The sequence below is a fragment of the Panthera pardus genome, unplaced genomic scaffold, assembly GCF_024362965.1.
Source record: "Panthera pardus isolate Hobbes unplaced genomic scaffold, ASM2436296v1 HiC_scaffold_12, whole genome shotgun sequence".
Lineage (NCBI taxonomy): Eukaryota > Metazoa > Chordata > Mammalia > Carnivora > Felidae > Panthera > Panthera pardus.
Window position 1 is genome coordinate 7,013,177 of NW_026526677.1, and position 27,367 is coordinate 7,040,543.

The following is a 27,367-nucleotide window of genomic DNA, read 5'->3' on the forward strand; positions in this document are numbered from 1 at the left end:
ATTGAAAGCCCCAGGGCTGAGAAAGGCAGGCCTGGTGTGGCCTCGTCCAACTTTATTGCTCGCGAAGATCAGGAAAGGGGGGAGGGCGGGGGCGCAGCGGTTCACCGGCCATCCCTGTCCCCCCGCTGCCATCGGGGAGGGGTTCTGTAGGGGTGCTCCTGGGACCCCCAGGCCCCGCGAACACACGCACACACACTCACACGGACAAATAAATACGGCCCGGACGGCACGGCCGTCCAGCCGCTCCTGTCTGTCGGGCCCCCAGAGGCCGCCCTTCTTTCCCCCACACGGGGGCGACGGCGGCCCCTACGGGCGGCGCGCCGCGTCCGTGCGGCCCGGGTCCTCCGCAGCGCTAGTCCGGGGCGGCGACCCGGCGCGGCAGCGAGAAAGCCTGGTCCGAGTGGTTGAGGCCTCAGCTCAGCGAACAGCGCTCGCGCCGGCTCAGCTGCCGGCTCAGCTTGCGGCGCCGCTGCTCCAGGCCGCGTTCCAGGCGCTCGTCCTCCTCCAGGGCGCTGGGAGGGAGCGGCTTGAAGTCAGAGTCGGGGCCCCAACCCTAGTCTGCCCCCCTGGCCAGAGCGAGCCCTCCTCGGGAGTCCGCCCCTAGACGCGCCCCCCCCCACCCCTCCCAGCGCGGTCCCCACCCCACTCACATCCGCTCTTTGTGGTCCAGGTCCCGGACCAACTCATCCCGCTGGTTCACCAGCGACACCAGCTCCTCCAGCAGAAGCTGCTCTCGGCGTTGCTGCGCGGACCGTTTTCAGCCAGTCTGAGGGCAGAGGAGGCCGAGGGTCAGGAGGCGCCCGTCCCTGCTCTGTACTGGCTCTCACCCTCTCCGGGCCCCATCTCCCACCTTCGATGGCTAGCATCGCCCGTAGCTCCCGGCTCAGCAGCTCGAACCTCCGCTCCAGGTCTTGCTCCTCGATACTGGGGTGGAGGGTGCGGGGTGGGTCAGGAAAAGGGGAACAGGAGAGGAAGGGGTCCGGGGCTCTGACTACTCCCTGGCCTCCCATCCCACCTCATTACCAGTTCGTGTGGAGGGCTGGGCTGAGGAAAGCGCTATACCCCCGTCCCTGCCCCAGATCATCTTCCTTCCAACTGTTCTCCTAATGCTGGATGCTTAATAGTGTCTCCTCCCATCCCCACTGCTTTTTATTTTTTAATTTTTAAATATGTATTTATTTTTGAGAGAGACAGAGCATGAGTGGGAGAGGGGCAGAGAGAGGGGGAGACACAGAATCCGAAGCAGGCTCCAGGCTGTGAGCTGTTAGCACAGAGTCCAACGTAGGGCTCGAACTCATGAGCCATGAGATCATGACCTGGGCCAAAGTCGGACACTTAACTGACTGAGCCACCCAGGCACCCCTCCCTTTTTTTTTTTTTTTTTTTAATTTGGAAACAACCTTGCAGGATCATTTGGATGAACATTATTCATCAGCAGCAAGTATGAGACGCTAAAATTATTCTGAAAAATGAATAACCAGCTCAGATCTCGGTGGGCCTCAGTTTTTCTTATTGGAAAGGAACAGGGTCAAAGGAACCGGCACTCAGCCCTGACTTGCCTGTACCACGTTTTTCTCTGGGCCTCAGTTTTCTGATTCATAAAAACAGTACCAATAAAAGAGGTGTACAATTCATACAGGACTTTTGAGAAGAAGAAAATAAGGCGACTGAGCAATTTTCCAAAAAGACCTTTGCAGAAAGAAGAAAGTAGTGAATAGCTCTAGCCAAAGTGGCCAAGATTCCCCTCTTTCCTGCACGGCCCGGGGCGGGCTGGGGGCGGGGCCTGGAGTGGGAGGGGCTCACTCACAGCAGCTGCAGCTGGTCCTGCCTGCGGATGAGAGCATTCTTCTTGTTGACCAATGTGAACCACTCCTGGATCAGCACCTCCTCCTGCAACCTGTTGGCACCTGAACCCGGCCAGGACAGTCACCAGGCCTGCCGTCAACCCAGGTGGCAAGAGTAGGGCGGCTGGGGACTGGGGCTCGCTTCCTTACGGCATCCCAGAAGCCGGAGCCTGGTGCCTCCGGCAAGCTGCTTCCCTTGTCCCGCTGTAAATGGGGACAGAGACCCCAGCCTTGCCTCCTCCCAACTCCTCCCCAGATCAGGAAGGGCTGCAGGGCTGGGCAGATCTGGTGGCATGTGTTGGGGAGTGGACTCCAGATGTCTGCCCCACCTGACTCCATAAGGCTCCTCAGCTGCGTCTCCACCTCCGCTGCCCGCCCATCTATCTGTCTCTGCTCCTGTTCCAGGGCCTGCAGCTCTGCGCACACGTACTGACTTGTGTCCTGGAACCGTTGCTGCAGAAAAGGGGGGGGGGCAGGGGGGGGCTCAGTCCAGGCTCTGCCTGGGAAGTGCCACCCACCAGCTCCTCCCTCCTCAGCCCTCCTTACCAGCCCAGCCTCTTCCCCTGGACTTGGGGGCGGCTCCTCCGGTGGGGAACTCCCACCTGCAGACAGAGACCGGGCTAAGGCACCTCCATCTGACAGCTGCCCCCAGGGCGTCCCCAGCTCAGGATCTGTGAACAGCCTGAACTGAGCTGGGTCACTACTCCCTCGCAACTACTCACCAGGGGGCTGCTGTGGGGCTGTGGTTGTAGATGGGCCAGGGGCAGGGCTGGGGTCAGGGCCCAGGCCTTCCTGTGGAGAAAGGGGCCGGTGAGGGCTTGCAGGGCTCCCCAACAGCCCCGCCCTAGGGCCAGCCAGAGCCTCATGCACACGCAGGGGAGGAGAGGCCCTCAGTTCCAGGCCCTGCCCACCCCAGCTGCTTCTCCAGTCCTGCATGCACAGAACTCCACCCTCCGTCCCCTCCAGGGAAAGTGCCTCCCCAAGGGAAGGCCATGGCCTTCACCCTGCCTGGCCCTGTGATCCTGGGCCAGTCCACTCCCACTCCGGGAGCTTCACAGTCCTTGTTCCCTGGGCTGGGTTTACAAGGCTTTTGTGAGAGTCAGGGGTGGAAGGCTGTGAGGGGCCTGGCTGGGGCCTCTCCTTCTCCCTCGCCCCTTCCTGCTTGGAGCTCCCTCAGGCCACCTCCGACTCCCATCACCTAGTGCTTGAGTCTCCATCATGGCCAGGGGCCCACGCGGTGACACTGAGCTCCCTTAATGCATGCACCTCATCTCCAGACCCAGGCCACCTTGGGCCAGCACCTCCATATCCTGGCCAAAAGGGGGCACCCTCCCACCTTATCAATTCCCACGCCCAGACTGCTGTGCTCTTCATAGAACACTCAGAACAGGTCACGTGGGCTGGGCCTACCAATTTCAGTCTCCAAAGGCAGGGCTGGCCCTTAATGTGCCCTGCCCCTGGCGACTTGCTGGGTGGGTGGGGGGGTCAGCTCCGGGGGCTCAGGTTAGCAGACAGCCTGGCCCCTTTGATGGCTCCTGCTCGGGCCACCCTTCTAGGTCACAGGGTGGGGAGAAGGTTGAACTACCCCACTGTCCACTCCATCCTGCGCTTCTCTGAGAAGCGTCCCCGGACAGATGGCGGTCAGATGCCATCCTCTCTGGCCCGTGTCAGTGGCCACTACCCATTCCCTGCCTGCTGACTCTATCCTCAAGTCACAACTGAGGGGTCTTCCTAAAACCTTCACCGGATGGTGTCACTCCCCCAGCCCCCCGACCCCTCTCAGCGCCCAATCTCGTCGCCAAGGCCTGTTGGCAGCTCCAGCCTCAACTCCTACTACCCCAGACCCCACCCAGACACCAGCCGTTGGCCATAGCAATGGACTTTCACTTCCCCAAATTGCTTCCTCAGCCTGGACTGGCCTCTATCTGGAGAAACCTGACATCAGCAACCTTCATGACCCGGCTCGGCTCCACCTCCATGAGGCCCCTTCGGGCTCCCACACAGCTTTCTGTCTCTCTTCCCGAACTTCACCCCTCCTGAAGCCCGGAGAGTGCCCCCCTCCATGGCCTCCCAGGCCTCCCCCATCCCTGCTTGCACCCCCATCATAGCTGCTGGTTATCTGTGTCTCCCTGCCCAGAGGCAGCCCCTGCAGACAGGATGGGGCCCAGAGAATGCACTCAGGGCCCACCAATTAGCGCTGTTGACTAGACATTGATGCTTTGGACACGGCGCACATGACTCCACCAGTCCCCCCAACAGCTCTGTGATTCAGGGGTCATAACATCACCACTTCACAGAACAGGACACCAAAGGTCAGAGATGAAGCTCATACAGGTCTGGCCGAGGACCCAGGGCTGTCTAATCCAAAGATGTGTTCCCAAGCTGGGCCACCCACTGGCTGTTTGCCTCTGGGCCAGTCATACTCCCTGGGCTTCTGTTTGTCTTTATGTGAGAAAAATCCGAACCCTGTGGAAACTGGGGGTGGCAGGGTTCCAGAAAGGCATCTGGGGAAGAACACAGTTCCCCTTTCTTGACGGCACCCTGAAGTAGTATCTCAAGGCCACTCCGTGAAGGACTTAGGCATTTGCTGCTTCTCCTCAGGGAAAGAGGACAGAAAGGTTACGTGGCTCGCCCAGAGTCCCACAGCCAGCCAGCCAGTAGTGCTGAGCCTAGTAGAGGGCACCATTTCATAGTTCCGGCTTCACGGGTGTTCTCAACTTTCTCCCTGAACCTCAACGTTCCCACCTACAAATGGGGTAATCATTCCTCCCTGGAAGGGACGTTGGGAGAAGTCAGTTGGGAGCTAATAAGGGGTCATGGGGGCAGGGCCTGGCACGCAGCGTGCACTCCGCCCACAGAGCAGGCAGAGGCAGAAGAGTGGAGGAGAAACCCCAACCTCAGCAGCCACTGAGCTTACTCACTCAGCCCCGATGGGAATTCCAACACTTCCTCCCGTCTGACCCCAATTCCCCTTTCTATACCCTCACGCATGGCCCCTCCTCCAGGAAGCCTTGCTGGGCCGCACCAGAGGCACCCTGCCCTCCTCTTGGCGTTGCTTCGGCCCCACCCCAGCTTCAAGGTGCCTGACTTCATCCCATCCAGGATTTTGGGAGCTCCCAAGGGCAGGGACAGGCCTGACCTCCTCCTACTGCATGCATAGGGCATGGGGGATGGGAACAGCCAATAAGGAGGGGTCCCCTCCAGCCCCGTGGGTCACAGATCTCCTGTGGGACAAGGGCTCGGGAGGGGCCTGGCTCAGAAGGACCAGCTGCTGGGACTTGGGCAGAGAAGGGTGTAGGACAGAGCCTCCCCTCTAAGATTTAAGGAGCCAGTGACATATATTAATGAGGCTGTAGCCAGAGGACAACAGACAGGCCAGGGGTGACTGTGTCCCTCTGGCCCTTGCGTATCACATCTCCTAGGGGTGCCTCTGGTGCCCTCTCTGTCTCTCATTCACAATGCTGTGCCTCTGACCCGCTCAAGGCTCCCGCTCTCCAAACCTGCGGACCTCGTGGGAGATGACTGGCAGATCCCTAAAGGAGACCTGAGCTTTCCTGCTAAGAGCACACTTTTACTTAAGCAGGTCCCCCCCATTTGAGAACCATCTCTTCCCATCTTATCAGCCTAGCTCACATGGCTGCTTCTTCCAGAAAGCCTTTCCCGGTTTATTCCCTCCTTTCTTTGGAACGTCATCCCTGGGCAGCTGAAGGCTTGCAGTGGCCTGACAGGGCTGCCCCTGCTGTTGCGGGCAGGATGGGTGCAGGGGGTGGAAGGAACCCCAGCTGGGAAGCCACTTCAGTGGCACTTGTCCTTGAGCAAATCCCTGCCTTCTCTGGGACCACCTCCCCTTCAGTGCAATGACCATATGATACCCTGGGAGACCCGAACCTGAGAAATGCAGGGGCTGGGGGGAGTGCGGTGGAGGGGGCACCAGGCAGGGTCTCCCAGCTTCAACCTCCCATTATCAGAGAAGAATGGGTCTCCAGGATCTGGAGTTAAAGATCCGAATCGGAGATACTTGGAACAGGGAGGCCCTGGCTGGCCCCGCTGAGGACAGAAGCCCTGCCCGGCCTATAGGGCAATGGTGGCTGCTGAGCGACCCAGGGCCAACCGCAGGGAAAGAAACGCCCCCACCCACTTCACAGTCCCTAAAGAGCAGCGTGCTGAGTGCTGACAACCATGGAGCCTCCTAGGAACTTCCTGCTACAGCCCGTGATTCCACTACCTGGATGTCAGGCATTAAGAACCATTAGCATAGATTCCAAGCTGGGAGCAAAGGTGGAGACCCCGCCCAGGCGGCCGCTCTGGGCCTGGGGGGCCTCGGCCTGCACGTGTCCCCTGAACGGAAGCCCACTCCGTCGCCGGGGGACTCTTCCCGGACACCACGGCCCCCGCACTCAGAAAGCGCCTCGCGGCGTCCAGCCGAGTCCTGCTGCCCTGAAGCCGCCGCCCCTGCGCCGTCTCTGCCCTTGGGGTCCCTCAGGACCCATCCCTCTCTGCCCGGCCACCCTCGACCCCGCCCACAGGAGGGCACTCACCGCAGCCGCGGCCCCGGCGGCCCCCGCGTCCGGGTCGTCCACCGAGAAGGAGTTGCTGTTCCGCAGCCGCGAGCGCCTCTTCTTCAGCAGGTCGGCGTCGCGCACGTGGGAGAAGGAGCCGTGCGCGCGGGGCGGGGGCACCGGCCCGGCCTCCCCGTTGACCGACGGCCGCCGCAGCCTCACGCCGCCCCCGGCGCCCGGCGCCCCCGCCCCGTTCACCAGCCCCTCGGCCGGGGGCGCGGACGCCCGGGCTCCGGGGCCGTCGGCAGGGGCTTCCGCGGAGCGCGCCTCCGGGGCGGCCTCCGCACCGCGGTCCTTGGAGGCCGCCTCGGGAGCCGCCCCGTCCGCGCGGTTCTCGGGCTCCTTGGGCCCCTTGGGCCCCTTGGGCTCCTCCGGCGCCTCGGCCCGGTGCTCGCGCAGCCGCTGCGCCAGGCCCCCGGCGTCCAGGCCGTCGGGCGGGCTCGGCTGGGCGCTGGCCACGCGGTACGTGCCGGCGCCGCCGCCGCCCTCCAGCTGCACCAGCTGCAACTCCTGCCCGGTGCAGAAGGCGCGGATCTGGCACAGGTACGTCATGACGATGAGCTTGTCGGGCACCGACAGCAGCACCATGTCCGCCGGCTCCAGCAGCCGCGACACGCCCAGAGCCGCGAAGCCATCGAAGGCCTAGGAACGGCGCGCTGGGGATCAGCGGCGGCGGCGGGTGTTACCCAGCGACGCTGCGGCCCCGCCCAGGACCGCCGGAGGAATCCCCGCGACTGGCACGCCGGGGTTTTGCCTAGCAACGCCTTCACCCTTCTATTGGGGGAAATCTAGCAACAGGGCCCGCCCCCGCGTCACCCAGCAACTGCACACCAAAGGGCGGTTTTGGAAAAACCATCTGGGGAAATAGGCTTTAAAACAAAACAAAACTAAGAAAAACGAACAGTTTAAAGACCGAGAGGGTACAAAAGTGACAGAACTTCCCAAACCCACTTGCTGGGGCCCTGCAGCCCGTAGGTTCCTCTCCTAAGGACAGACGGACCCTAAATGTTGGATCTACGGCCTGGCTCTGGACCCTTTCCCCCCAGGCGTCGCTCCCTCTCCATCTCACCTGCTTGTTGTTCTGCTTGATGTTGAGTGGGTCCAGGGAGGCGTAGTCGCTGCAGAGAGAGGGCCGGTCAGAGGCTGAAATCACACCGCCCTCCCAGCAGGCTCCCTCATTCATTCCCACCCCCTCTGGCAGCTCACATCTTGTCTGGGTAGAAACGGTGCAGGATGGCACAGAAGGCCAAGCCGTTGCGCCAAGATGTAGTGAAGTTGGTGACTCGGACACCACGGTAGCCAGCGGTGACTTCCTGGCACCACTCCAGCAGGGATTGACTGGAGCTGACCAGAGCACGTGGTGCCTAGGGACACAGGGATGGGCTCAGGGAATGTGAACGGAGGACCTGTACCCTCTGACCCCTGGGCACAAAACAGCCCTGGCTCTGGGTTTGCAGGGGTCACCAGAGACCACTGGCCAGAGCCTTGGGACTAGGCAAAGGGTTTCCAGCTCTGTGGTTATCTACCGAGGTCACCTAAAAGGTCAGTGGCCCCCAGGCAAGATCAGAGGTCACCAGCAGCCACACCTCAAGGTCAGCCCAGAAAATCAGCTTAGGGGTGTCCGGGTCCATGCAGCCCAGGGAAGACAGATGGGGGAGCCAGGGCATCCTGAGAGAGGAGAGGGTGAGGGGGGCTCCTTGAAGCCGAGCCCCTATCCCACCGCACCCCAGTCGACCAGGTGGGTCCATGCAGAGCCGCCGTTAGCTCAGCCCAGGGTTAGTGGAAAGCAGCGGACTGGGCCCTCGGCGGCCCCCATCCCTACCTGGCTGCCTGGCAGCCTCCCGTCCTCTTCAGGCTCCTCTGGGGAAGAGGCCCCCGAGGGCTTGGGCACCCCAGCCCCTGCCCCGCTGGCCACCTGCACCTCAACCAGGCTGGCCTCCGGGAGGTTTCCCTCAGCTTCTTGTCCCTGCTCAGTCCCTGAGAACCCGGCCTCTGCTTCCTGGGCCTCAAAAATACCAGATTCGTTCTCTGGAGGCCCTAAAATCTCCGTCTCTGCTTCCTGGGCCCCCCAAGCCCCAGACTTGGCCTCTGAAACTCCCAGCACCTCAGCTTCTACCTCCTGGGCCCTCAAAACTGTGGTCTCTGCCTCTGCTCCCTGGGGCCCTAAAACTCCACGCTTAGTGATGGAATCCTGCAAAGCTTCATATTGGAGAGTCTCCCAGAGCCCAGTCTCTGCCTCCTGGACCCCCAAAGTCTTAGCCTTGTCCTTCTCAGCCTCTAAAACTGTCGTTTCTGTCTGTTGAGTCCCCAGTCCCTCAGCCTCTGCCCTTCCAACTCCTGGCCCTGAAACCCTTGAATCCCCCACCTCTGTCTCCAGGGCGCCTGCTATCTGATTTTCTATCCTGGGAACCCCCGAACCCCCAGCTTCTATCTCCTGGGTCCCCGGTATCTCAGCTGCTGCTGTCTCAGTCTCAAACCCTGGGATCCCTGAGCCCCCTACCTCTGTTTCCCGGGTCCCTGCTGTCTCAGATTTTATCCCTGAACCCCCCACCTCAGCCTCTTGGGTTTCCAATATCTCAGCCTCTGCCGTCCCAGCTTCTATCTCTGGCATCCTGGAACCTCCCACCTCTGTCTCCTGGGCCCCCAGTATTTCACGTTCTGCTATCTCAGCTTCTATCCTCAGTATCCCTGAACCACCAGCTATCTCCTGGGTCCCCAATATCTCCGTCTCTGCCATCCTAGTCTTTGTCCCCAGAAACCCTGAACCCTCAGCCTCTGTTTTCTGGGCTCCCAGTTCCTCAGACTCTGCCACCCCAGCAGCCTCTGACTCTAGGACCCCTGATCTCACGATCTGTGTCTCCTGGGCCCCCAACGCCTTGGCTTCTGCTGTCCCCATCTCTATCTCTGGGAACCCTGATCCCTCCACTTGGGTCTCCTGGGTCCCCAGTACCTCTGACTCTGCCACCCCCGTCTCTGTTCCCAGGACCCTTGAATCCTGAGTCTCTGCCTCCCAGACCCCCAGATCCCTAGACATCACCCCCTGGTCAGTTGCTGGCGGGGCTCCCTGGTACCCGCTCACCTGTGGCCTGGTGCTTGCTGCTCCAACAGAGGGACCCTGCTCCAGGCCTGTCCCCCCAACACCAGGGGCTCTGCCTCTCACCTCTGCACCCTCTCTCTCCTGGCCTGCAGCAGCCCTGGCCCCACTGAGGTCACCGAGATGCCTGGTGTGCCCTGCAGGGTTCGCTGGGGGTGGGCTCAGGACTGTGGGAGCCTCATCCCTGGTCCTGACCCCTGTCTTCCCCTGAGAGCCCCTTGGAGGAGCCTCGGGAGTCCCCTTGAATCTTGCCTCAGACATCACCCCTACAGCCTCTGGTCCCTCAGTGTCCACATGTCTCACCTTTGACATCTGCTCAGCATCCACTTGACTCCCTTCTAAACTCTCTTCAGGCTCCCCGGCTCTGACGTCTGACCTCTTAGTGTTCACCTCTCTGACTCCTGACTCCTGCTCAGTGTCCGTCCCCCCAGCCCCCTGCCTATCCCCAGCGCTCCTCCCCTTAACCTTAGGTTTCTGCCCCCCCAAAGAGTCTCTGGAGCCTCCACCCTCAATGCCTGGGGCCAGCCTGGCTCCCTGAGCCTCTGTCCCTTCCTGCGGGCTTTCCTGGGCCTGGGTCTGCCCAGAAGAACGCACTCCTGCCGGGGGATCCCCTGAGGCTTTGGGAGCCTCATCTTCCCCTTGGGGGACTAGGGGCCAGGGGGCATCAGAGCCTTTCCGGAGCCGAGGGGCTGGGGTGGGGGCCACCTCCTGGCCTGGCTGTCTTGAAGACCTGAGGAGAGAGCAGGAGAGAGCATTTTTAGCCCCATCCCCGCCCTTCAGGTTCCTAGGGCCCTGGAAAGGCACGCTGGTAGGAGTGCAGCTTTCTAACAGTGGGCAGGGGACAGGGCTCGTGCCAAAGCTCACCTCTTCTCTGGTGGGGTTCCCGGGGGCCTTGGGGCCTTGAGGCCCACCTGGCCCCCTGCTACAGTAGCTCTTTCAGACCCCTGGCCCTGGGAGGTCCTGGCTGGGGGCGCAGGGGCACTCACAGGGGCCGGGCTGGTATCCTCCACACTAGAGGGGTTGGCAGCTGGGGAGGAAGGAAGGGAGGGGTGCTGAGGCCTGGGCCCTGAGGCTGGAGGTCCATTCCCTCCCCGGTCCCAACCTGAGCCTGGGCCTCACCTGCCTGCTGGTGCTGGGCTCGGCCCTCCTCCTCCTCCTCACAAAGTGTCTTCAGCTCCCGAGGGGGATCTGGGGTGGGGATGGTGGGGGGGGGGGGGCAGGTCAGCCCAGGGGAGGGCCCTGCAGGTCTGACCCCCTCCCCCCAACCAGAGTCCTGGGCCTACCTGGGAAACGCCCCAGCCTCAGGGCACCGCCCCGGCCTGCGAGAAGAGACAGGCCCTCGGATGCGGAGAAAGAGAGAGAGAGAACCACAAGGACAGACAGAAACAAAGCCTTAACAAGCAAAAGGGAGGGATGAGGAAGCCAGTGAGGAGGGCCAGGGTGGGTGGCGAGGGCTGGGGAGATCAGACTCCCCTCTGCGCGTTTGGCCCTGCCGTCTCCGGGCAGGTACCCGCTCAGGGCTGATGAGAGGGCCAGCGGCTCTGGGAACCCATCCTGCAGGACTCAGCCAAGAACCCACGCCGCCGCAGGACCAGGAGCCAAGTTTGGACAATCAGGGCTGCCGGGGCAGGTTGGGGCTGCCCGAGCCGTAGTGAGCCCCCTCACTGGGCGTGCTCAAGGCAGGCCCTGGCCCGGCACAGCGAGGGGCTTATGGGCGGGCTTATCCCCCACCCTCCCTAGGTCTTGGAGATCTCAGTCCATGGTAGGCCGTGAGCCCACCTGGCTGGGGGACACGAGCCCGTGCCTCAGGGGCACCTGGACCATTGGCCTCCTCCTCGTCACTCTCAGCGAAGTCGTCCAGGTTGCCCACGTCACTAGGCTTCACGCTCATGAGGCTCGCAAGACTCTGCATATCATCGTCCCTGGGGGTGGGGGTGGGGTCAGAGGTCAGGGGTCGGGGCTGGGGACAGAGATTACAGACTAAGGCCAAGGGAGGAGGATGGGCACTCACGTGGCACGGCCCTCGCGCAGCAGAACCCCCGAGAGAGTGAGGCTCAGCTCCGCGTGTACCACCTTCACCGACTTGGGCTTCAGCCGCAGCCGCAGGGGGACTGGGGCAGGCACGGGCCCCGCATGGCGGGCCAGGTCCACCTCTGCGGTGGCCAGCACCTTCCGCTGCCCCTTGGATTCCTGTGGGCCGGGGAGAAGGGCCGGGGGGAGGAGCATCAGTGCCGCCCCCGAGGCCCCAAGAGCCCAAGCCCCGGCCTGCCCGGCCACTCACATTCTCAATAATAAACGTCCACTCTTTGGCCTCGTACTGGTCCACGTGAGGGTCCTGGGGAAAGGGGGAACTGGTGAGTACGGGGGCTGCTGGGGTGAGGGCGGTACGGGGAGAAGGGCCAGCCGTCTCTCACGCTGCTTCTGGCAGCTATGTGTGCATGCTACCCGCTCCAGAGAGACCTCCTGGGCCGCCCACACTGAGCAGGCTACCCCCACCCCCGTCTTGCTTCTTGGCCTCACCCCTGCGTTCTGATTTGGATGGATAACACACTGGGATCCCTCGTGGCTGCCTGGGTTGTAATCGCCCCCTCCCATTCCCACCTACGCAGGAAGGTTAGAGACTCACCCTGTATAGGGTCACAGAGATGTCCACATTCTCTGGCACCATCCACACCACGGTGCCCCGGTATGGGTTCTGGATGCCTGGCTGCCAGCTGTGGGCCTGCAATGAGCAGTCTGAAGCCTCCCCTGACTCTTAAGTCTCCCCTTGTCCCCTGTCCTTATCCCCAAACTTGACCTCATCTTTCTCTCCATTCTGTGGATTCTTTTGTGTTTTTTTTTTCCTAATGTGTATTTAGTTTTGAGAGAGAGAGCACAAGCAAGGGAGGGCAGAGAGAGAAGGGGGACACAGAATCCGAAGGAGGCTCCAGGCTCTGAGCTGTCAGCACGGAGCCCAATGCGGGGCTCGAACCCCCGAACCACGAGACCATGACCTGAGCCGAAGTTGGATGCTTAACCGACTGAACCACCCAGGTGCCCTAGCGTTGATTTAGTTTTTAGAGACAGAGAGAGAGAGCACGAGCAGGGGAGGGGCACAGAGAGAGGGGGACAGAGGATCCGAAGCAGCCTCAAGATGACAGCAGCAAGCCCAACGCAGGGCTCCAACTCGTGAGCACGAGATGGTGACCTGAGCCCAAGTCGGAGTTTCAACCAACTGAGCCACCCAGGAGCCCCCTTTCTGCGGATTCTGGTCCAAACCCGAAGCTGACTCCACTCTCCCATCAGTCCTCACCCACTTACCCCGCACCCACTGTTGGCCTCACCCCCAACCTGGACCCCCCAGCTGACAACCTCCCCCACCTTGGAGCAGATGCGTCTGTTCCGCCGGGTCCATACCACCACCAGCTTATCCGGTTGCCTAGGGGTGGGGAGAGAGGGGGCTACTCAGTCGGGCCCACTCGCCCAGCCTCTCCATCTCCCCCGGGGTCTTCCTTCTGCCCACACCCTCCTCGCCCAGGAGAGGGACTGGACAGCCCATTATCTGGAGCCACCAGGAGCAGGGTGGAGCTGCTTGAGGCAGGGTGAGGCCCAGGGCAGAAGGGCAAAGGCCCAGATGTGTGTGGGTCGACAGGGATTATGAAGACAGGCAGCCAGAGAGACAGAGACATATAGAGAGACAGGCACACACAGAGACAGGGAGATACACATAAACACAGCGAGGACCCGGCCAGAGACACACAGACTTAGAGACACAGGGAGAGACAGACTTGGAGTAAAACAAACCCAGTCACTCACAAATATGTGGGGAGTGTGCACTGTGAGCCCAGCCCAGTTTAGGGGCAGAGCAGAGCACAGAAGAAATGAGACCCTCTCGGGGGCTGAGGACAACAGAGGCAGGGGTGGAGTGCCAATCAAGAAAGAAAATAAGTGAACAAGCTGGCTTCAGGGAGATGGGAGAGAGCCACTGGGGTCTCCTTGAACTTGGGGTGTCTGAGCAAGGCATGGGTGGGGGAGGGACAAGCTCGTGAGGCTCTGGAGAAGGAGGGTTCAAGAAGGGATGGCAAGTGCAAGGGTCCGAGGTTGGGGACGGAGCAGGGGGGGTGGGGGCTCGGGATCAGAGCGAGGGGCAGAGGGTGGGAGGTGATCAGAGACACACAGGGTCAGTTTGTCATCAGACAACCACCCAGGGCCTTCTATGTCCAGCCCTTCGCTGGGCTCAGAGGCCCTGAGAGCCAGCCATACCCCCACCTCTCAAACCCAGAGCCCTGGACTCTAGCTCTGCAGGGCCCCTGACTCCCACAAGGGGCATCAAGAAAGACTTCCAGAAGGTGACATCCAAACCAACTGCATACACCGGGGCCGACTCAGAAAAGAGGCAGAGACGTGAAGAGACAGACGTGAAGACAGACGTGAAGAGGCTCTTGTCTTCAAGAGCCAAGAGTTGCCCGTGCAGGGCCCAGCCCCACAGCGATAACACATGGGTGAGGGGAGAAGGTCCTTTTGGGTTAGAGAGTCCAAGTGCTGCCCACGAGGGTGGGGGTAGTTGAGGGGACCATCAGGCCGAGGGCAGTACAAGAGCCCTCTTTGCCTGCACCCGGCCCCAGGCCAGGGCACTTAGGCTCACCCACCTCACTGCCCCTCTGTAGGCGGGGCCAGGATAAATGGCTCTCCTGTCAACCCCTGAGAATCCTGAGGCCCAGAGAGGTTGGGAGCCAGGCAAGGTCACAAAGCCAAGCACAGAGCCCGCCAGCCTGCAGCCAAGCTCCTCTCCCCAACCCCAAACTGCAGGTGATGGCTGAGCAAAAGTAGCCACCACGGGGCCTTCCCAGAAAGGGGAAGCAGACAGGGGTGCCTAGAGAGGGCGGGGCCTGGCTGGGCAGCCTGACTCAGGCCAGGCACGCCCTCCTGGGGAGCCTGAGATCCGGGCAGGGGCAGCTTCCTAGCCTGGGCTCCTAGCTCAGAAGCCCAGTAGGCCCTGCCCACCCCCGTGACTCAGATGCATTGACACTGCCCGCACCCTAGGCCTGCTCTCTGGGACCATGCCCAGCGTCCCCTTGGGCTCATCCTGGATGCTGGGGCAGAAGGTAGAAGCCAGAGACCAGAGTTCAAGTCCTAGCCCTGTGCTGTGTTACCCTAGTCAGCCCCTGTCTTCTCTGGGCCTCGCCAAATGGAGTGAAGGGCCCTCCAGCTGGCCCAGTCAAAACCACGGATATGGCTGCTGCCCAGGGGACCCTAGCCTCCTGCTCACTCCCCTCCCTTTGGACCCCATGATCCCTTCCTGCCCCAGCAGCTTTCTCTTGGGAGCCTAAATTTAGCCCCGCCTGGAGGGCGAGGCCCCCACAGCTGCGCCCTAATCCAGCCAAGGGAAGCCGACACCAGTGAGCACGTATATTTAGGGTGTGACGCAGGGGTCCGGGCAGCTGCGGGTGGGAGCCATGTGAACAAGATGCCCCCGGCTCCTTTGGCAATCTGAGCCAGGTTCTGTGCTCTCTCACATATCTCCCCCTGACCGGGCCACCTCGCCCTCCCTAAGCCCTCTCCTCCCAGACTCACAACCTTCTAGGCCCTCAGGCCCCTTTAAGCCAATCCCTGCCTCCCTCCTCATCCCTCTCAGTACTCAGTTTCCCCTTTTAAGGACATTGTGGAGACATATCCAGCCTCCCAGCATCCACTCTGGCTGAGGCCTGCGTGTGGTGTGTGCGTGTGTGTTCCTCTGGCTCAACAAGTGGGCAGAGGGGGAGGGGGCAACATCCTTGTTCTGAGCTGGACCCGTCGATGGAGGTTTCTGCCGCGGCCTGGCCACCCGCAGACCTCAAAATTTGCTCCCTTTTCCGATGCCACCCGGAACCATCCCTCTGGTCAAAAAAACAGGAGGCCTCCCTTCCCCCAGCCCTGAGCGCAGCGGAGGAAGGTGTGGGCACAGACAGACAGATTCCCAGGCCTGCAAATTCTGACCTCCACTCCCCAACAGCTACCCGCACCACCAAGTCTAGGGGCCCCACAAACTGCAGAGGCACTTTTGAATCTCTGTCTGGGACGCCAGGGCCCAAGGTGGGGCAAGGCGCCTGTTTGGCCCCTGGGTTGGGGGCAGGGTTCTCTCAGGCTTCAACGCCACCGCCACAGGGTCCCGGCCAGCCCGCGGAGTCCCCCAGGCCTCCCTGTCACTCACCATTTCTTGGTGCACTCCACCACCAGCTCGTGGTAACAGGCCACAAACTGGAACTTGGCGGCCCGCTTGCCCACGCGCTGCAGGCGCTTCCACACCGAGGTCATGGCCCCCGCCGCCCCCGCCGCCGGATCCTCAGACTCTGGGCTCCCGCTGGCCCGAGACCGCTGGCCGGCCCTGGGTCCCCATGGCCTCCGGGGCTGCTATCCGAGCCGCCCGTCCCGTCCGTCGGAGATGTCCGAGGCTCGGACCCGGGGCCGATCTCCCCGGGGAGGCCGCTGGGGCCCGCCGGGTGGTCCGGCTGAGTCGGCGGGTTGTCCGGGGCGCGTCGGGTCGCTGGAGCGCTGAGCGGCGAGCGCGCCGTTTCCTGGAGCCGCACCCCCGTCGGAAGGCGGGCGGGGCTCCGGCGGGGGCGGGGGCCGGGGCCCGGGCGGGAGCGGGGGGCGGGGCGGCCCGGCTTCCGGGGCCTCGCGCCTCTACCGCGGTTGGCGGGGAGGGGAGGGGTACCGAGGGGGACGCCCGGAACGCAGCGCCGGCTCGCAGCGCGCCGAGGCGGTGCGGACGCGGGGGCCAGGGGAGAGAGCAACCGACAACTTGGTGCCGCCCTCTCGAGCATTGCCCCGGCCGCCACCCTTCCTGCCCGCAGCCCTGGGAGGTATGTACTGTTGGCCCCATTTCACAGGTGGTGCAAACAGAGACCCGGGAAGAACAGACTTGCTCAGGTCAACACTGAGAACCTGGGCCAGAGCCAACTGCCCTCGACACGGGTGGCGGACTTCTGCTGCCACCTAAGTCTTAACCTAAGTAGGAAGGAGCAGAGTCAGGGGTCAACCTGGGTGGCCCTACCTGTGGGCAGCACCCATTTGCCAGTCTCAGAACCTGACTCCTTAGCTGGCAAGTGGGAAGATAGCCCCAACATCACACAAACAGCTGACTTCCAACAAGTTTGTGACCTTGGGCAAAGCACCAACACTCTGAGCCTCAGTTTCTACCTCTGTTAAGTAGGGATAATTATAGTTCTGCCTCTTACACAGTCACTGAGAATATGAAATCCTGGGAAGCGTTTAGTACGGAGACTGGCTGATTTTCTGAGGTCTTATTAAATGGAATCCGCTACCTGGGGCACCTGTGTGGCTCAGTCGGTTCAAAGTCCGACTCTTGGTTTCAACTCAGTCCCGATCTCATGCTTCGTGAGTTCAAGTTCCATGTCTGGCTCTGCACTGGCAGCATGGAGCCTGCTTGGGATTCTCTCTCACTCTCTCTCTTCCTCCCCTCCCCTCCCCTGCTCACACTGCCGCTGGCTCTCTCAAAATAAATAAACTTAAAACAAATAAATGGAACCCGTTATCACAGACTGGAAAGTGTGTGTGTGCACGCACAAATGAGTTTACTCTCCCTGCCCTAAGAAGCCTGCCCCAGGCATTAACCGCCCTGTTCACACCTAGATTAGAACCCTTATCGCCTACCTGCATGGTAACGAGCACCTGCAGGTATCAGGCCGAGTTAGAGAACTGCCCCGGGACAGCGCATCAGTCTCTTTCCCTCCCTGCCTGCACTCTGCAAGGCTTGTGAATGGACTACAGGCTGGTGCTTAGTAAATACTCGGTTTGAACAGGATAACTGATCTGCCAGGAGTGCCTGCCTTTGTGTCCAGGAGGCAAGGGACCGTACAGCAGGGTGTGGGGGTGAGCAACCTGTAAACCTAAGCTGTGCAATTTCGAGGTCCTCTGTTTTTCATCTCAGGAAGTTATGGGGGTGTTATGTGTGTGCCTGGAGGTCTGAGCACGCACCATACCCAATTGCGCAGGCTTCCTCCAGCGAGCCTGACACCTGGGTTTGGGTTTGGCTCCCAGACCCAGCAGTGTGGTCTCGGTTTCTTCTGTAAGAGAAAGCCCTTTACATATAACTCTAAAGGTTCCAAGTGCGATGGGGGGCTAGGCAGCCTGTAAGCGCGGAATGGGAGTATCTGGCACCCAATCGCCCCTCACCAAAGCTGGGTCTTCTGCACGGAAGCCCGGGGCCCTGCCCCCAGCTCCCCTCCAGGGCTTGTGTGGCCTCTACGGAGGCCTGGGCCAACGCAACTTCACCCCATTCGGCTTCTGCAGCTGTTTCCTTCCACCCAAAGAGCACTCACTAACTCCCAGGCCCTTCCTGGAGGCGTCTTCCCCTCTCCTGCCGAGGGGCCCCTAGGCCCGCTGGCTCAGGCCCACCCATTTCCTGTGCCGCCCCAACTCCGCCCCCACTCGGGGTGGAAAGTTTCTCTCAAGATAGGCGGCTCCTTCTCCTTCCTTCCCAGCCGGCCAGGAAGGACCAAAGCGAGGCGGGGGGGAGAGGGGCTGGACTCCTAGATGTCCGGCCAGAGAGGGGAAGTTCCTCGCCAGCCGTCGCAGAACCGCGGGACCAGCTTGGCCAGCTCCCCAACCCCGTCGGTGGAAGGAGGTTTCGCATTCCATCACCGGCCAGCCTTTCTTCCACTCGGGGGTCTTGGGCGCCATCTGCCGGCGAAGCGCGGGGCCGCACTTGCCAGAAACACCGCTATCTTCCAGCCGCAGAGCCAGGCAGTCAGAACACAAGAACGCTGAGAGAGTATTTATTTACCTCCGTGCCCAGGAGTCTGGCCCCTAAACGTAAATATCCAGCATGGAGCCTTGGCCCTCCTGGCCGTGGGTGGGTGCAGGAATGGGGATGCCCTGGTCTAGAGCAGTGGAACCCAGGGACCAGAGGTGGGATGCCCCTGAGCCAGCAGCTGCCAGTAGCAGCAAAAGGTGAAAAGGTGATGGGAACCAGGCACTCATCCCAATCCCAGAGACGCTAAGGGGAGTGCCAGATGCTTTGGGCCCCACCACCAGACTGAAGGTTGGCCAAGCTGGGGTGCACACGTGTGGCAGAAGTGGAGGTCCAGTGCCATGGCAAAGGCTGTAGGCCAGGTGCCTGCCCCAGTGCCAGCTAACCAGAGTCAGGAGAGAGAGGGTTGGCAATTTTGCCTCTGAGGGGCCCAAGCCTTGCCTTCCTATAAAGTGAGGTGGTATGGGGGAAAGCAGGCACTAGAAGTCTGAGTACTTACTACGGGTGAGTTTCTGAGCCTTTTGCATGGGTGCATATTCCCCCCACCCCCAGCTCTTCAGAGGCTGATGTGGAAGGCGTCCTGCAGCCACTGGTCACGGGCATTGTGTGTCTGGGGCACAGTGAGGGGTGGTGGGTCCGGGGGCAGGCTGGCATCAGGAGGTTCATCATCATCAGATAGGCCAGCATCAGGTGGATAGGAGCTGTCTGAATGCAGGGAGGATGACAGGTCCTGGCACAGGCTCAAGTCTTGGCACAGGTGCTTATAGTCTTGGATTGACTCGTACAAGCCCCACAGCTGGCACAGCAGGGACATGTCCAGCTGCCGCAGCCCCACCTGCAAAAGACTGAGGGTGGGCTGGGGTTGGGGTCCAGGCCACCCTCTGCCCTAGCCAATCTTCCTGCACCTCTCTAAGCACAAAGTTTGTGGACATCAGATGCCACCTGCAAGCTATGAATCTTTAGGCAAGTCACTGACCCTCTGTAAAATGGGGATAACATTTATCTAGCAGGATGGAATGAAATAACACGAGTAAAGCTCTTAAAAATACATGGTAACTAGTGCCATAAACAGTAACTATAATTATTGTTACCATATCCCCTCTGACCCAAGTAGCTTCTGTAGATCTTGAGACGCAAGCTATGCGTTCCCCGTTCCGTGCCTCTGCCCGCCGCCCCGCCCCAGACCCTCACGCTCAGTGGCAGACCCCCGCCCAGTAAGTCCGGGGCCCAGCTACTCACCATCTCCTTGCGCAGCGCTGCTAGTGCTGAGTCGAGATTGACAGGACGACGCGGACCGGGGGGACCGGCGGCGGGTCCCGCGCTGGTGGCGCCCGAAGCGTAGCGGGGCCCATCTGGGACGCGGGCGGCGCGGCTCAGCTCGTCGTGGATGCGGCTGCGCTGGCTGTAGACGCGCTCCAGCTCCCGCCACGAGCCCCCGCTTGCGTTGAGGAGACCGCTGAGGCCGCGCGGCAGCGGAGGGAGCCCGGCTAGGGCGCAGCCAGCGCCACCCGGCGCCTCGGCCGAGGGCAGCCCATTCATGGCCCGGCCGGCGCGGACCCCGCTGCGGCCTGCTTCCCTTCAACGCTGCGCCCGGGCCGCCGCCCGCAGGCCCCGCACCGCGCGGCCCAGCCGGCCGAGCCCAGCCGCCGCCCGCAGGCCGCGCTTTGTTCCTTCCCCGACTCCTCCGACTCCGCCCCTGCCCCACCCCCTTCGCACGGGCGGGGCCTCCCTTAAAAGGGCTATGGTGGTGGGACCACATCTCGAAAAGCTGAGAAAACGGAACGGGGCATCCACTGAACGGGAGCCAGAAAAGGGGTGGGGGTGACCAAAAGCGGCGCACGCGGTCCCTTCGTGGTTCTTTTTTGCTCCCCCCACAACAATGTGTTTAATCATTCTGCCCAATTATAACTCCCAAGGGAAAGGATCCAAAACGAGGGGGCTGGGGCGGTCGGGAGACTTGGGTAAGTCCATACTTGGTCCCTGACGTCCTGTCAAGTGTCTGAGTACCTGGGCTGGGCATGAGGTGGGTCAGGATGATGATACCAGAATACTCAGGGGAAGGAGAAGATGCCAAAGGGGCCTGGAACCCCCAAATGTCACTGGAGGATGGGAAATTAGCACTGGATGGCCGAGGAGGCTGCAGGGGTGCGGAGAGGACCACCCCTCTTCCTTCGGCTTTTGAAGAGGCTTTGGCCTCCTCCTCAGAAAGAAAGTATCACATAGTCCTCTCCCTCTTCGCTCCTTCTGGGCAGGGAAACCAAGCAGAGAGAAGCCCAACGAATCTCTCAGGGCATCAGGGAGAGCAGACAGTAGTAGGGTAAGAGGCCAAAGGCAGGGAAAAGGCTCATGGAGCCGGGGCTGGCATGCAACTCAGAACCAAGAAAAGAACAAACCACACGAGAGGACAGCTGTTTTTCTAGAGGGTTTTTCTCAGGAGGGGCCTCTTAGTGTCGAAGCTGCCGCAGGCTGCGCAGAGCCTCAGCACAAGCTCGGATTAGGCTACACAGCTGGATGCTAGTCTCCAGGGAGGTGCTAGAGCCCAGCTCAGCTGAGGCCCAGGTCAGCTTCTGCAGGAGGGCCTCCTGTGTGCAGGCCAGGACGTCTGCATTTGGAGGCCCAGCAGGAAGGGGTGGCCCCTGGGCTGCCTTGAGCCCTGCTGCAGCTCCCTCACAGTGCTCTGGACGGGGTACTGGGGGCTGAGGGGCTGGCCGGGAGCCCAAGGGGAGCTCCGAGGCAGAGGCAAGCTGGTGTTCCCGAGCTTGGGAGAGGGCAGCCTGGGCGTTCAGAGCTAAAAAAAGGAGAAAGTGGGTGAAACGGTCAGGACGCCTGTCCCCTCTCGGCCCTGAGCCACCTCCTTAACTCTTTACTGCTCTGCTCTTTCTATGCTTGAGATGTTTTTCCTAACCCCTCTATTAGGTAACGCATCCATTTTCTTCTTTGTGTCGAAGTTATTCGTGCCCTTGATTCATCTCTCCCATCAGGACCGTGCCCGATGGCGCTCAGACTCTTCACAGTGTCTGGCACAAAGTAGGTGTTTAGTGCTCTCACTGAACGAATGGTCCTTTCTAGAGCCGAAAGGAGAAAGCACCTTACCTCCGCCCCACCCGCAGACTCCACTGTCACCTCCCAAACCTACTGTTCCGGGGCTTCTATTAGCACGCATGTTCTCCACCAAGCACACTCGACCCCCTCACCCGGATTATCTTTATCCACGTCTGAGTCGAGCTCCTGACAAGCCACGCAGTAGATTTTCCGCTGTTTGTCTTGGAGGAGGATCGTCTAGAAGCAGAAAGTACGGGGGCAGGGGTGAGACGCAAGGCCATGGAATCCAGGGGGGGAGAGTTGAGGAAGGGCCGTGGAGGCCTGGTCCGCGGCCCCATCCCCGATCCCACGTCCCGAGTCTCCTCACCCCGCAGTCCGCGCACGTCTCGCCCAGCATGCGGTAACCACGCAGCAGGTAGTCGCCCATGAGTCTGGAGATGCGATCCTGTCGCTCCCGTCGCGCTTGCAGAACCTTCGTCTCCGCTTCGGTTGGGGGCTCCCAGGAGAAATCGTCGACTTCTGGCGGAAGAGAGTCACAAGAGACAGAGAGGTCTTGCCCGAGCGGGTTGCCTCCTATATCCCGCAACCACAGGCCCCCGCAGCCCAAGTCCTCACCAGCGCCGTTCAGGGCCATGTTGCCGTTGTCGCCACTAGGCTCACCGGAAGTGACGTACAAGCAGCGCGCTTTCCACCCGGCTCCGCCCCCTTCACTCCCTCCTAGGATGAGGGCGGAAACGGCACCCCGCAGACGTCAACATGCCAGGAGTGGGGCGTGGCTGCTGCCGGCGACGCCGGCCTGCTGGCGAGCCCCGCATCCGGAACCGGGTCTGCGAACTTTGGGCTGGTGGGGCCGCGGGAGGGGAGTCCCCGGGGTAACGCCGCTCGGGTCGCAGGACCGGAAAGTGGTGGGTGTGCGGGGTCGCCTGTCTTACCCGTCGCAGATGAAGAAGACCACTTGGCTGGTGAAATCCCCGCTGGCCTCCACCTGCCCTAGGGCTTCCCTTTCCGCACGGGTCCCACCGGCAGGCCGGGCAGTGTCGTCACAACACACTTGATGGTAACTAGTGGCCCCCTGCGCGCGCGTCGAGCCTCCTCGGGCCTCAGTACTTCTCACTTCAGAAGGCAGGCCAGGCGGGGATCGGTCTCCCTTTCTATTCCTTTCAGCCTGTTTCACTCCCACCCCTTTCTGCCTGTTCGGAGTCCCGATCTGCCGACCCCTTAGCCCCAAGGCCTGGGACTCATGCAAAGTCCGCCCCTGACTCACTCTCTCTCTCTCTCTCTCTCTCTCTCTCTCTCTCTCTCTCTGATGCAAAGTCCGCCCCTGACTCTTTCTTTCTTTCTTTCTTTCTTTCTTTCTTTCTTTCTTTCTTTCTTTCTTTCTTTCTTTCTTTTCTTTCTTTCATCTGCCGACCCCTTAGCCCCAAGGCCTGGGACTGATGCAAAGTCCGCCCCTGACTCTTTCTCTCTCTCTCCCTTCCTTCCTTCCTTCCGACTGATGCAATGACCGCCCCTAACTTTTCTTTTTCTTTCTCTTTTTCTTTCTTTTTTTCTCTCTTTCTCTTTCTTTCTTTCTTTCTCTCTTTCTTTCTCTTTCTTTCTTTCTTTCTTTCACTGATGCAATGACCGCCCCTAACTTTTCTTTTTCTTTCTTTCTTTCTTTCTTTCTTTCTTTCTCTTTCTCTTCTTTTTTTTTCTTTCGACTAATGCAAACTCCGCCCCTAACCTACCTTCCTTCCTTCCTTCCTTCCTTTTTTTCTTTCCTTCTCTTCTTTTTAAAGTTTAAGCCCCCAATGGGGCGCCTGGGTGGCTCAGTCGGTTAAGCGTGGGACTGACTTCAGCTCAGGTCATGATCTCACAGTTCGTGGGTTCCCGCCCCACGTCGTCGGGCTCTGTGCTGACAGCTCACAGTCTGGAGCCTGCTTGAAATTCTGTGTCTCCCTCCCTGTCCCTTCCCCTCTCCCCCTCCATCTCTCTCTCAAAAATAAACATTAAAAAAAAAAAAGTGTAAGCCCTCAAAACGCTGGCTGACTGAGAAGTGCTGTACTGGGCAGGCACAAGAGCTGGTCCAGCTGCTGCGGAGGGGTTCCCGCTGGATGGTGAGGCTGAGGGACCTAATAGTTATGACTGTAATATTCTTTTTTAGGTAGGTCTCTGTTAAAATTACTAGTGCTCTCTGAACATTGGTCTTGATTTTTCCCTCTCTTCTGTGTTCTTTTTCTTTATACATTCTCTCCTTTATTAGATTTAGAGAAGCCAGACGGGGCAGGCAGTGGTCCCCAGATGTGCAGCCTGAAGTGCCTTAAGACTGTACCCCAGGGCAGAGGAGAAGGAGCTAGGATTTAGACCCCCATCATCTAATCGGCAACTTCCTTCTTTGGCTACACAGCACGTGCTTCTGCAATCTTACCTGGAGATTGAGTGCCCTCCTTTTGGCCCCATCTTCTTTCTACATAGACTCCCCGGAACTGCCATTTTCTGACCCTTGTTGCCTCCTGCTTACTTGGAGAGCTCTGTGCCCCTCTTCACTCTCTCCATTTACCAGCAGGCTTCTGGGCATTAGTGCTCTTGACTCGCAGGCTGACCCGAAGTCAGTTCAGCCAAGCTGACTAGAGGAACTCTTGAACTCTAACCTGGATGCACAGACCCTCCAGGTCCATACCGCTTCAGCTCCCAGCCCCATCCTAAACTCATCTCATCAGCATGGCCGATATCCCCTCAACAGCTTATTCTTCCTGGAGCCAACTAAGATCCTGACATTCATCCTCCTGTTTCATCCCTTTAGTTTACTCCTCATGACAGCCTTATCCGGAAGGTACTACTGTTATCCCCATTCTACAGAACAGGAAACAATAATGCCTTGAAAATTTTTTATAACATTTATTCATTTTTGAGACACAGGGGGAGCATGAGCGGGGGAGGGGCAGAGAAAGAGAGAGACACAGAATCTGAAGCAGGCTCCAGGCTCGGAGTTGTCAGCACAGAGCCCGACGTGGGAATTGAACCCACAAACCGTAAGATCGTGACCTGAACCGAAGTTGGATGCTCAACTGACTGAGCCACCCAAGCGCCCCAACAATAATGCTTTTAAGACATAAATCAGGGTGCACTTGGGTGGCTCAGTCGGTTAAGCGTCCGACTTTGGCTCAGGTCATGACCTCACACTTGGTGAGTTCAAGCCCCACGTCAGGCTCTGTGCTGACAGCTCAGAGCTTGGAGCCTGCTTCGGATTCTGTGTCTCCCTCCCTCTCCGCCCCTCCCCTGCTCCCACTTTGTCTTCCTCTCCCTCTCAAAAATAAATAAACATGAACAAAAAGACACAAATCAAGTCATATCGCTCTTTTGCTCAAAATCCTCTGGCATCCCCCCATCATACCTAGACAAAAATCCAAAGTCTTTACTATAGTCTCCAAGGTCCTATGAATTTGGCTCCCGGCCCACTTCCTCTCTTCCCACTCTCCCTGCAAGCCCACTCTCCCATTACTCAAGGGGATTCTCATCACCTCTCTCTCCTCAGAGCCCGTCCCTGCCTCCAGTTGTGCAGGAGGGTAGACAAGGCACAGGTCGGGCGTCAGGTAGGCCTGGCTTTGATCCTGGATCTGCCGCTTACTGCCTCTGTCACCAGCAGTAATTCCCTTCACTTGTCTGGACTTCCAGCTCCTCATCTGTGAAACTGGGTCAGTTACACCTACTTGGCAGGGTTGCCGTGGGGATTTAGTGAGATGTGAGGAGAGAGGTGGTAGGAGACCGTTGTCTCCCAGCCTGTCACACGAATGCAGGTTTCGTGAGCAGAGACACTACCTTTATTCTGAACTATCTTTCCCAGGATGTTTGTATAGTCAACAGCCTTGGACAACAGAGATAGCGGCTCCCTCTAGAGCAAAGGGCGGGCATACTTACTGCCCGTTATGAAATCCCTGGATGGCCCAAGCTCAGGGTTCCTCTACGGTGACACAACTCACCCTGTGTGTAGGCATCCATATGAGTCTACCTGCATTGCCCTGGTGAGACCTGAGGGTAAGGGGAAGTGACATTCTCGTGTTCATAACGCGTGCTGTGCGGTAATGAAGTCCTTTATATCTCTGGCCCAGAAGTCTCAGGTCTTCTGCCAGTATCCCTGAAATTGTGTCACCTTGTTTATTTGAAAGTAGGGTGAAATGAGAGACCCTATGGCATACAGGTGTGCTGTTCCGAAGGGACACATGCACCCCCATGTTTCTAGCAGCACGATCGACAACAGCCAAAGTATGGAGAGAGCCCAAATGTCCACCGATGGATGAATGGATAAAGATGTGGTATATCTATACAAGGGAGTATTACTCGGCAATCAAAGAGAATGAAATCTTGCCATTTGCAACTACGTGGATGGGACTGGAGGGTATTATGCTAAGTGAAATTAGTCAGAGAAAGACAAAAATCATATGACTTCACTCATATGAGGACTTTAAGAGACAAAACAGGTGAACATCAGGGAAGGGAAACAAAAATAATATGAAAACAGGGAGGGGGACAAAACAGAAGAGACTCATAAATATGGAGAACAGAGGATTGCTGGAGGGGTTGTGGGAGGCGGGGATGGGCTAAATGGGTCACGGGCAGTAAGGAATCTACTCCTGAAATCAGTTGTTGCCCTATATGCTAACTAATTTGGATGTAAATTTTTTTAAAAATAAAATTTTAAAAAATAAATAAATATCATAAATTGCAAAAAAAGTAATAATAAGAGACCCTTTCACAGTTCTGGACTGTTCTGGCACTGAGGATGAGGTGCTGACGGAAGCAGTTTTCTGTAAGAGGAAGTATGAGGACCTCACGGGCTGATGAACACATGTTGAGGGGAAGGTCAAGGGAATCAGCAGCGCGCAGGTTGACCAAATCGTAACAATCAACCAGTCAATAAACGGCCTGCGACTTCCTTTCCTGTTCATGAGAACGAGTGAGGGAGGTCGTTGCAGGTGGAATACCTGGAGGTAGGGTCGAAGCCAGCTGCCAGACGCCGCCCAGGTTGTTGCTAACTCTCCTCTGGGTGGGACTGGGGGATGCAGGGCTAATTGCCCACAGCCCGGCAGTCAGCCTCGGGTCTGCCCCGTTGTAACAACCAGCCCTAAGACTCATTTGGGGCATACGGAAGTTTCCAGCCCCTTTCAGACGGCACATACACACTGAACAATGAAGGGAGGGAAATTTACTACCACTATGGACCAAAGTCGGATGAACCATGAGAATTTTGTTGGCTCACTTGGGAGATGAGAAGGACATGGGATGCTTGTTAAGGAAGGACAGTAACAGCTGGACCATCTAACAGCTCAGTCCTTCCTACAGTCTATCGTGCAAATCTTTTTTTTTTTTTTTACATTTTTTTAATGTTTTATTTATTTTTGAGAGACAGAGAGAGACAGAGCACAAGTCGGGGAGGGGCAGAGAGAGAAGGAGACACAGAATCCGAAGCAGGCTCCGGGCTGTCAGCACAGAGCCCGACGCGGGGGCTCGAACCCACAAACTGTGAGATTATGACCTGAGCCGAAGTCGGACGCTCAACCGACTGAGCCACCCAGGCGCCCCTATCATGCGAATCTTATACCCATGCCAAGATGATGATGAAAGGTCTCAGCTTTGCTTAGTTTTTTGTTTTTGTTTTTTTTTGCCAATGAGTCCTAGCTGCTATATCGAAGCTTTATCCCACTCAGGGAGATTCTCTTGAGACAGACAAGCTCCCTTAGAAAACCATAGATGAGGCATGGATTGTTCTTTGGGTTCTTGTTGTCTTAATATGGGTTCACAGTGCTGCTAACGGTGGCCAAAAAAAATCTGGATAAATTTTTGTGATCAGCTCCACTGCCCTAGAAAATGCTCCTCGCCCTTACATTAAAACCAGGAAAAAAACAAGATGTTATTATCACCATGAGACAGAAAGAGCCTCGACCAAGGTAGTTTCCTTTAAAAGTCACAGACGTGCAAGTCAAGCCCAAGTACTGACAGACATCTATAGAATATTCCACCCAACAATAGCAGAATGCATATTCTTCTCAAGTATATATGGAACGTTCTCCAGAAGAGACCATGTGGTAAACCATAAAACAAGTCTCAGTAAATTCAAAAG

The 27,367-nt window shown here is 59.0% G+C and overlaps 3 protein-coding genes across 3 annotated transcripts; all 3 read right to left on the reverse strand.

The window, feature by feature from the left end:
• Nucleotides 1-17: 17 nt before the first annotated feature.
• EHBP1L1 (EH domain binding protein 1 like 1) lies at nt 18-16,065 on the reverse strand. Its single transcript, XM_053899453.1, is given in 20 exon segments — nt 18-512; nt 651-751; nt 753-766; nt 851-924; nt 1,808-1,907; nt 2,174-2,297; nt 2,391-2,446; nt 2,567-2,636; nt 6,383-7,045; nt 7,473-7,521; nt 7,610-7,767; nt 8,226-10,227; nt 10,362-10,524; nt 10,617-10,685; nt 11,277-11,419; nt 11,509-11,687; nt 11,779-11,832; nt 12,124-12,219; nt 12,858-12,915; nt 15,667-16,065. Coding segments are annotated over 20 exon segments (4,377 nt in total). The 5' UTR covers nt 15,771-16,065; the 3' UTR covers nt 18-412.
• A 2,172-nt stretch (nt 16,066-18,237) lies between these two features.
• Nucleotides 18,238-20,623, reverse strand: FAM89B (family with sequence similarity 89 member B). The gene is made up of 2 exons (XM_019414973.2): nt 19,468-20,623; nt 18,238-19,063 (listed from the first exon to the last, which is right to left on the reverse strand). Exons 1-2 carry the CDS (start codon nt 19,765-19,767, stop codon nt 18,785-18,787), a joined length of 579 nt encoding a protein of 192 aa, XP_019270518.1. The 5' UTR covers nt 19,768-20,623; the 3' UTR covers nt 18,238-18,784.
• A 14-nt stretch (nt 20,624-20,637) lies between these two features.
• ZNRD2 (zinc ribbon domain containing 2) lies at nt 20,638-22,016 on the reverse strand. The gene is made up of 4 exons (XM_019414972.2): nt 21,886-22,016; nt 21,638-21,789; nt 21,423-21,507; nt 20,638-21,016 (listed from the first exon to the last, which is right to left on the reverse strand). Exons 1-4 carry the CDS (start codon nt 21,902-21,904, stop codon nt 20,673-20,675), a joined length of 600 nt encoding a protein of 199 aa, XP_019270517.1. The 5' UTR covers nt 21,905-22,016; the 3' UTR covers nt 20,638-20,672.
• Between the last annotated feature and the right edge of the window lie 5,351 nt (nt 22,017-27,367).

What these genes read in the sequence shown, in the direction of transcription:
- ZNRD2 (XM_019414972.2), bottom strand. An exon ending in AGACGTGCGCGGACTGCGGG is followed by an intron (nt 21,508 to 21,637) that starts GTGAGGAGACTC and finishes TTCTGCTTCTAG; the next exon opens with ACGATCCTCCTCCAAGACAA. An exon ending in CGTGGATAAAGATAATCCGG is followed by an intron (nt 21,017 to 21,422) that starts GTGAGGGGGTCG and finishes TCCTTTTTTTAG; the next exon opens with CTCTGAACGCCCAGGCTGCC.
- FAM89B (XM_019414973.2), bottom strand. Translation starts at nt 19,767, where the DNA reads ATGAATGGGCTGCCCTCGGCCGAGGCGCCGGGTGGCGCTGGCTGCGCC. An exon ending in CAGCGCTGCGCAAGGAGATG is followed by an intron (nt 19,064 to 19,467) that starts GTGAGTAGCTGG and finishes AGTCTTTTGCAG; the next exon opens with GTGGGGCTGCGGCAGCTGGA.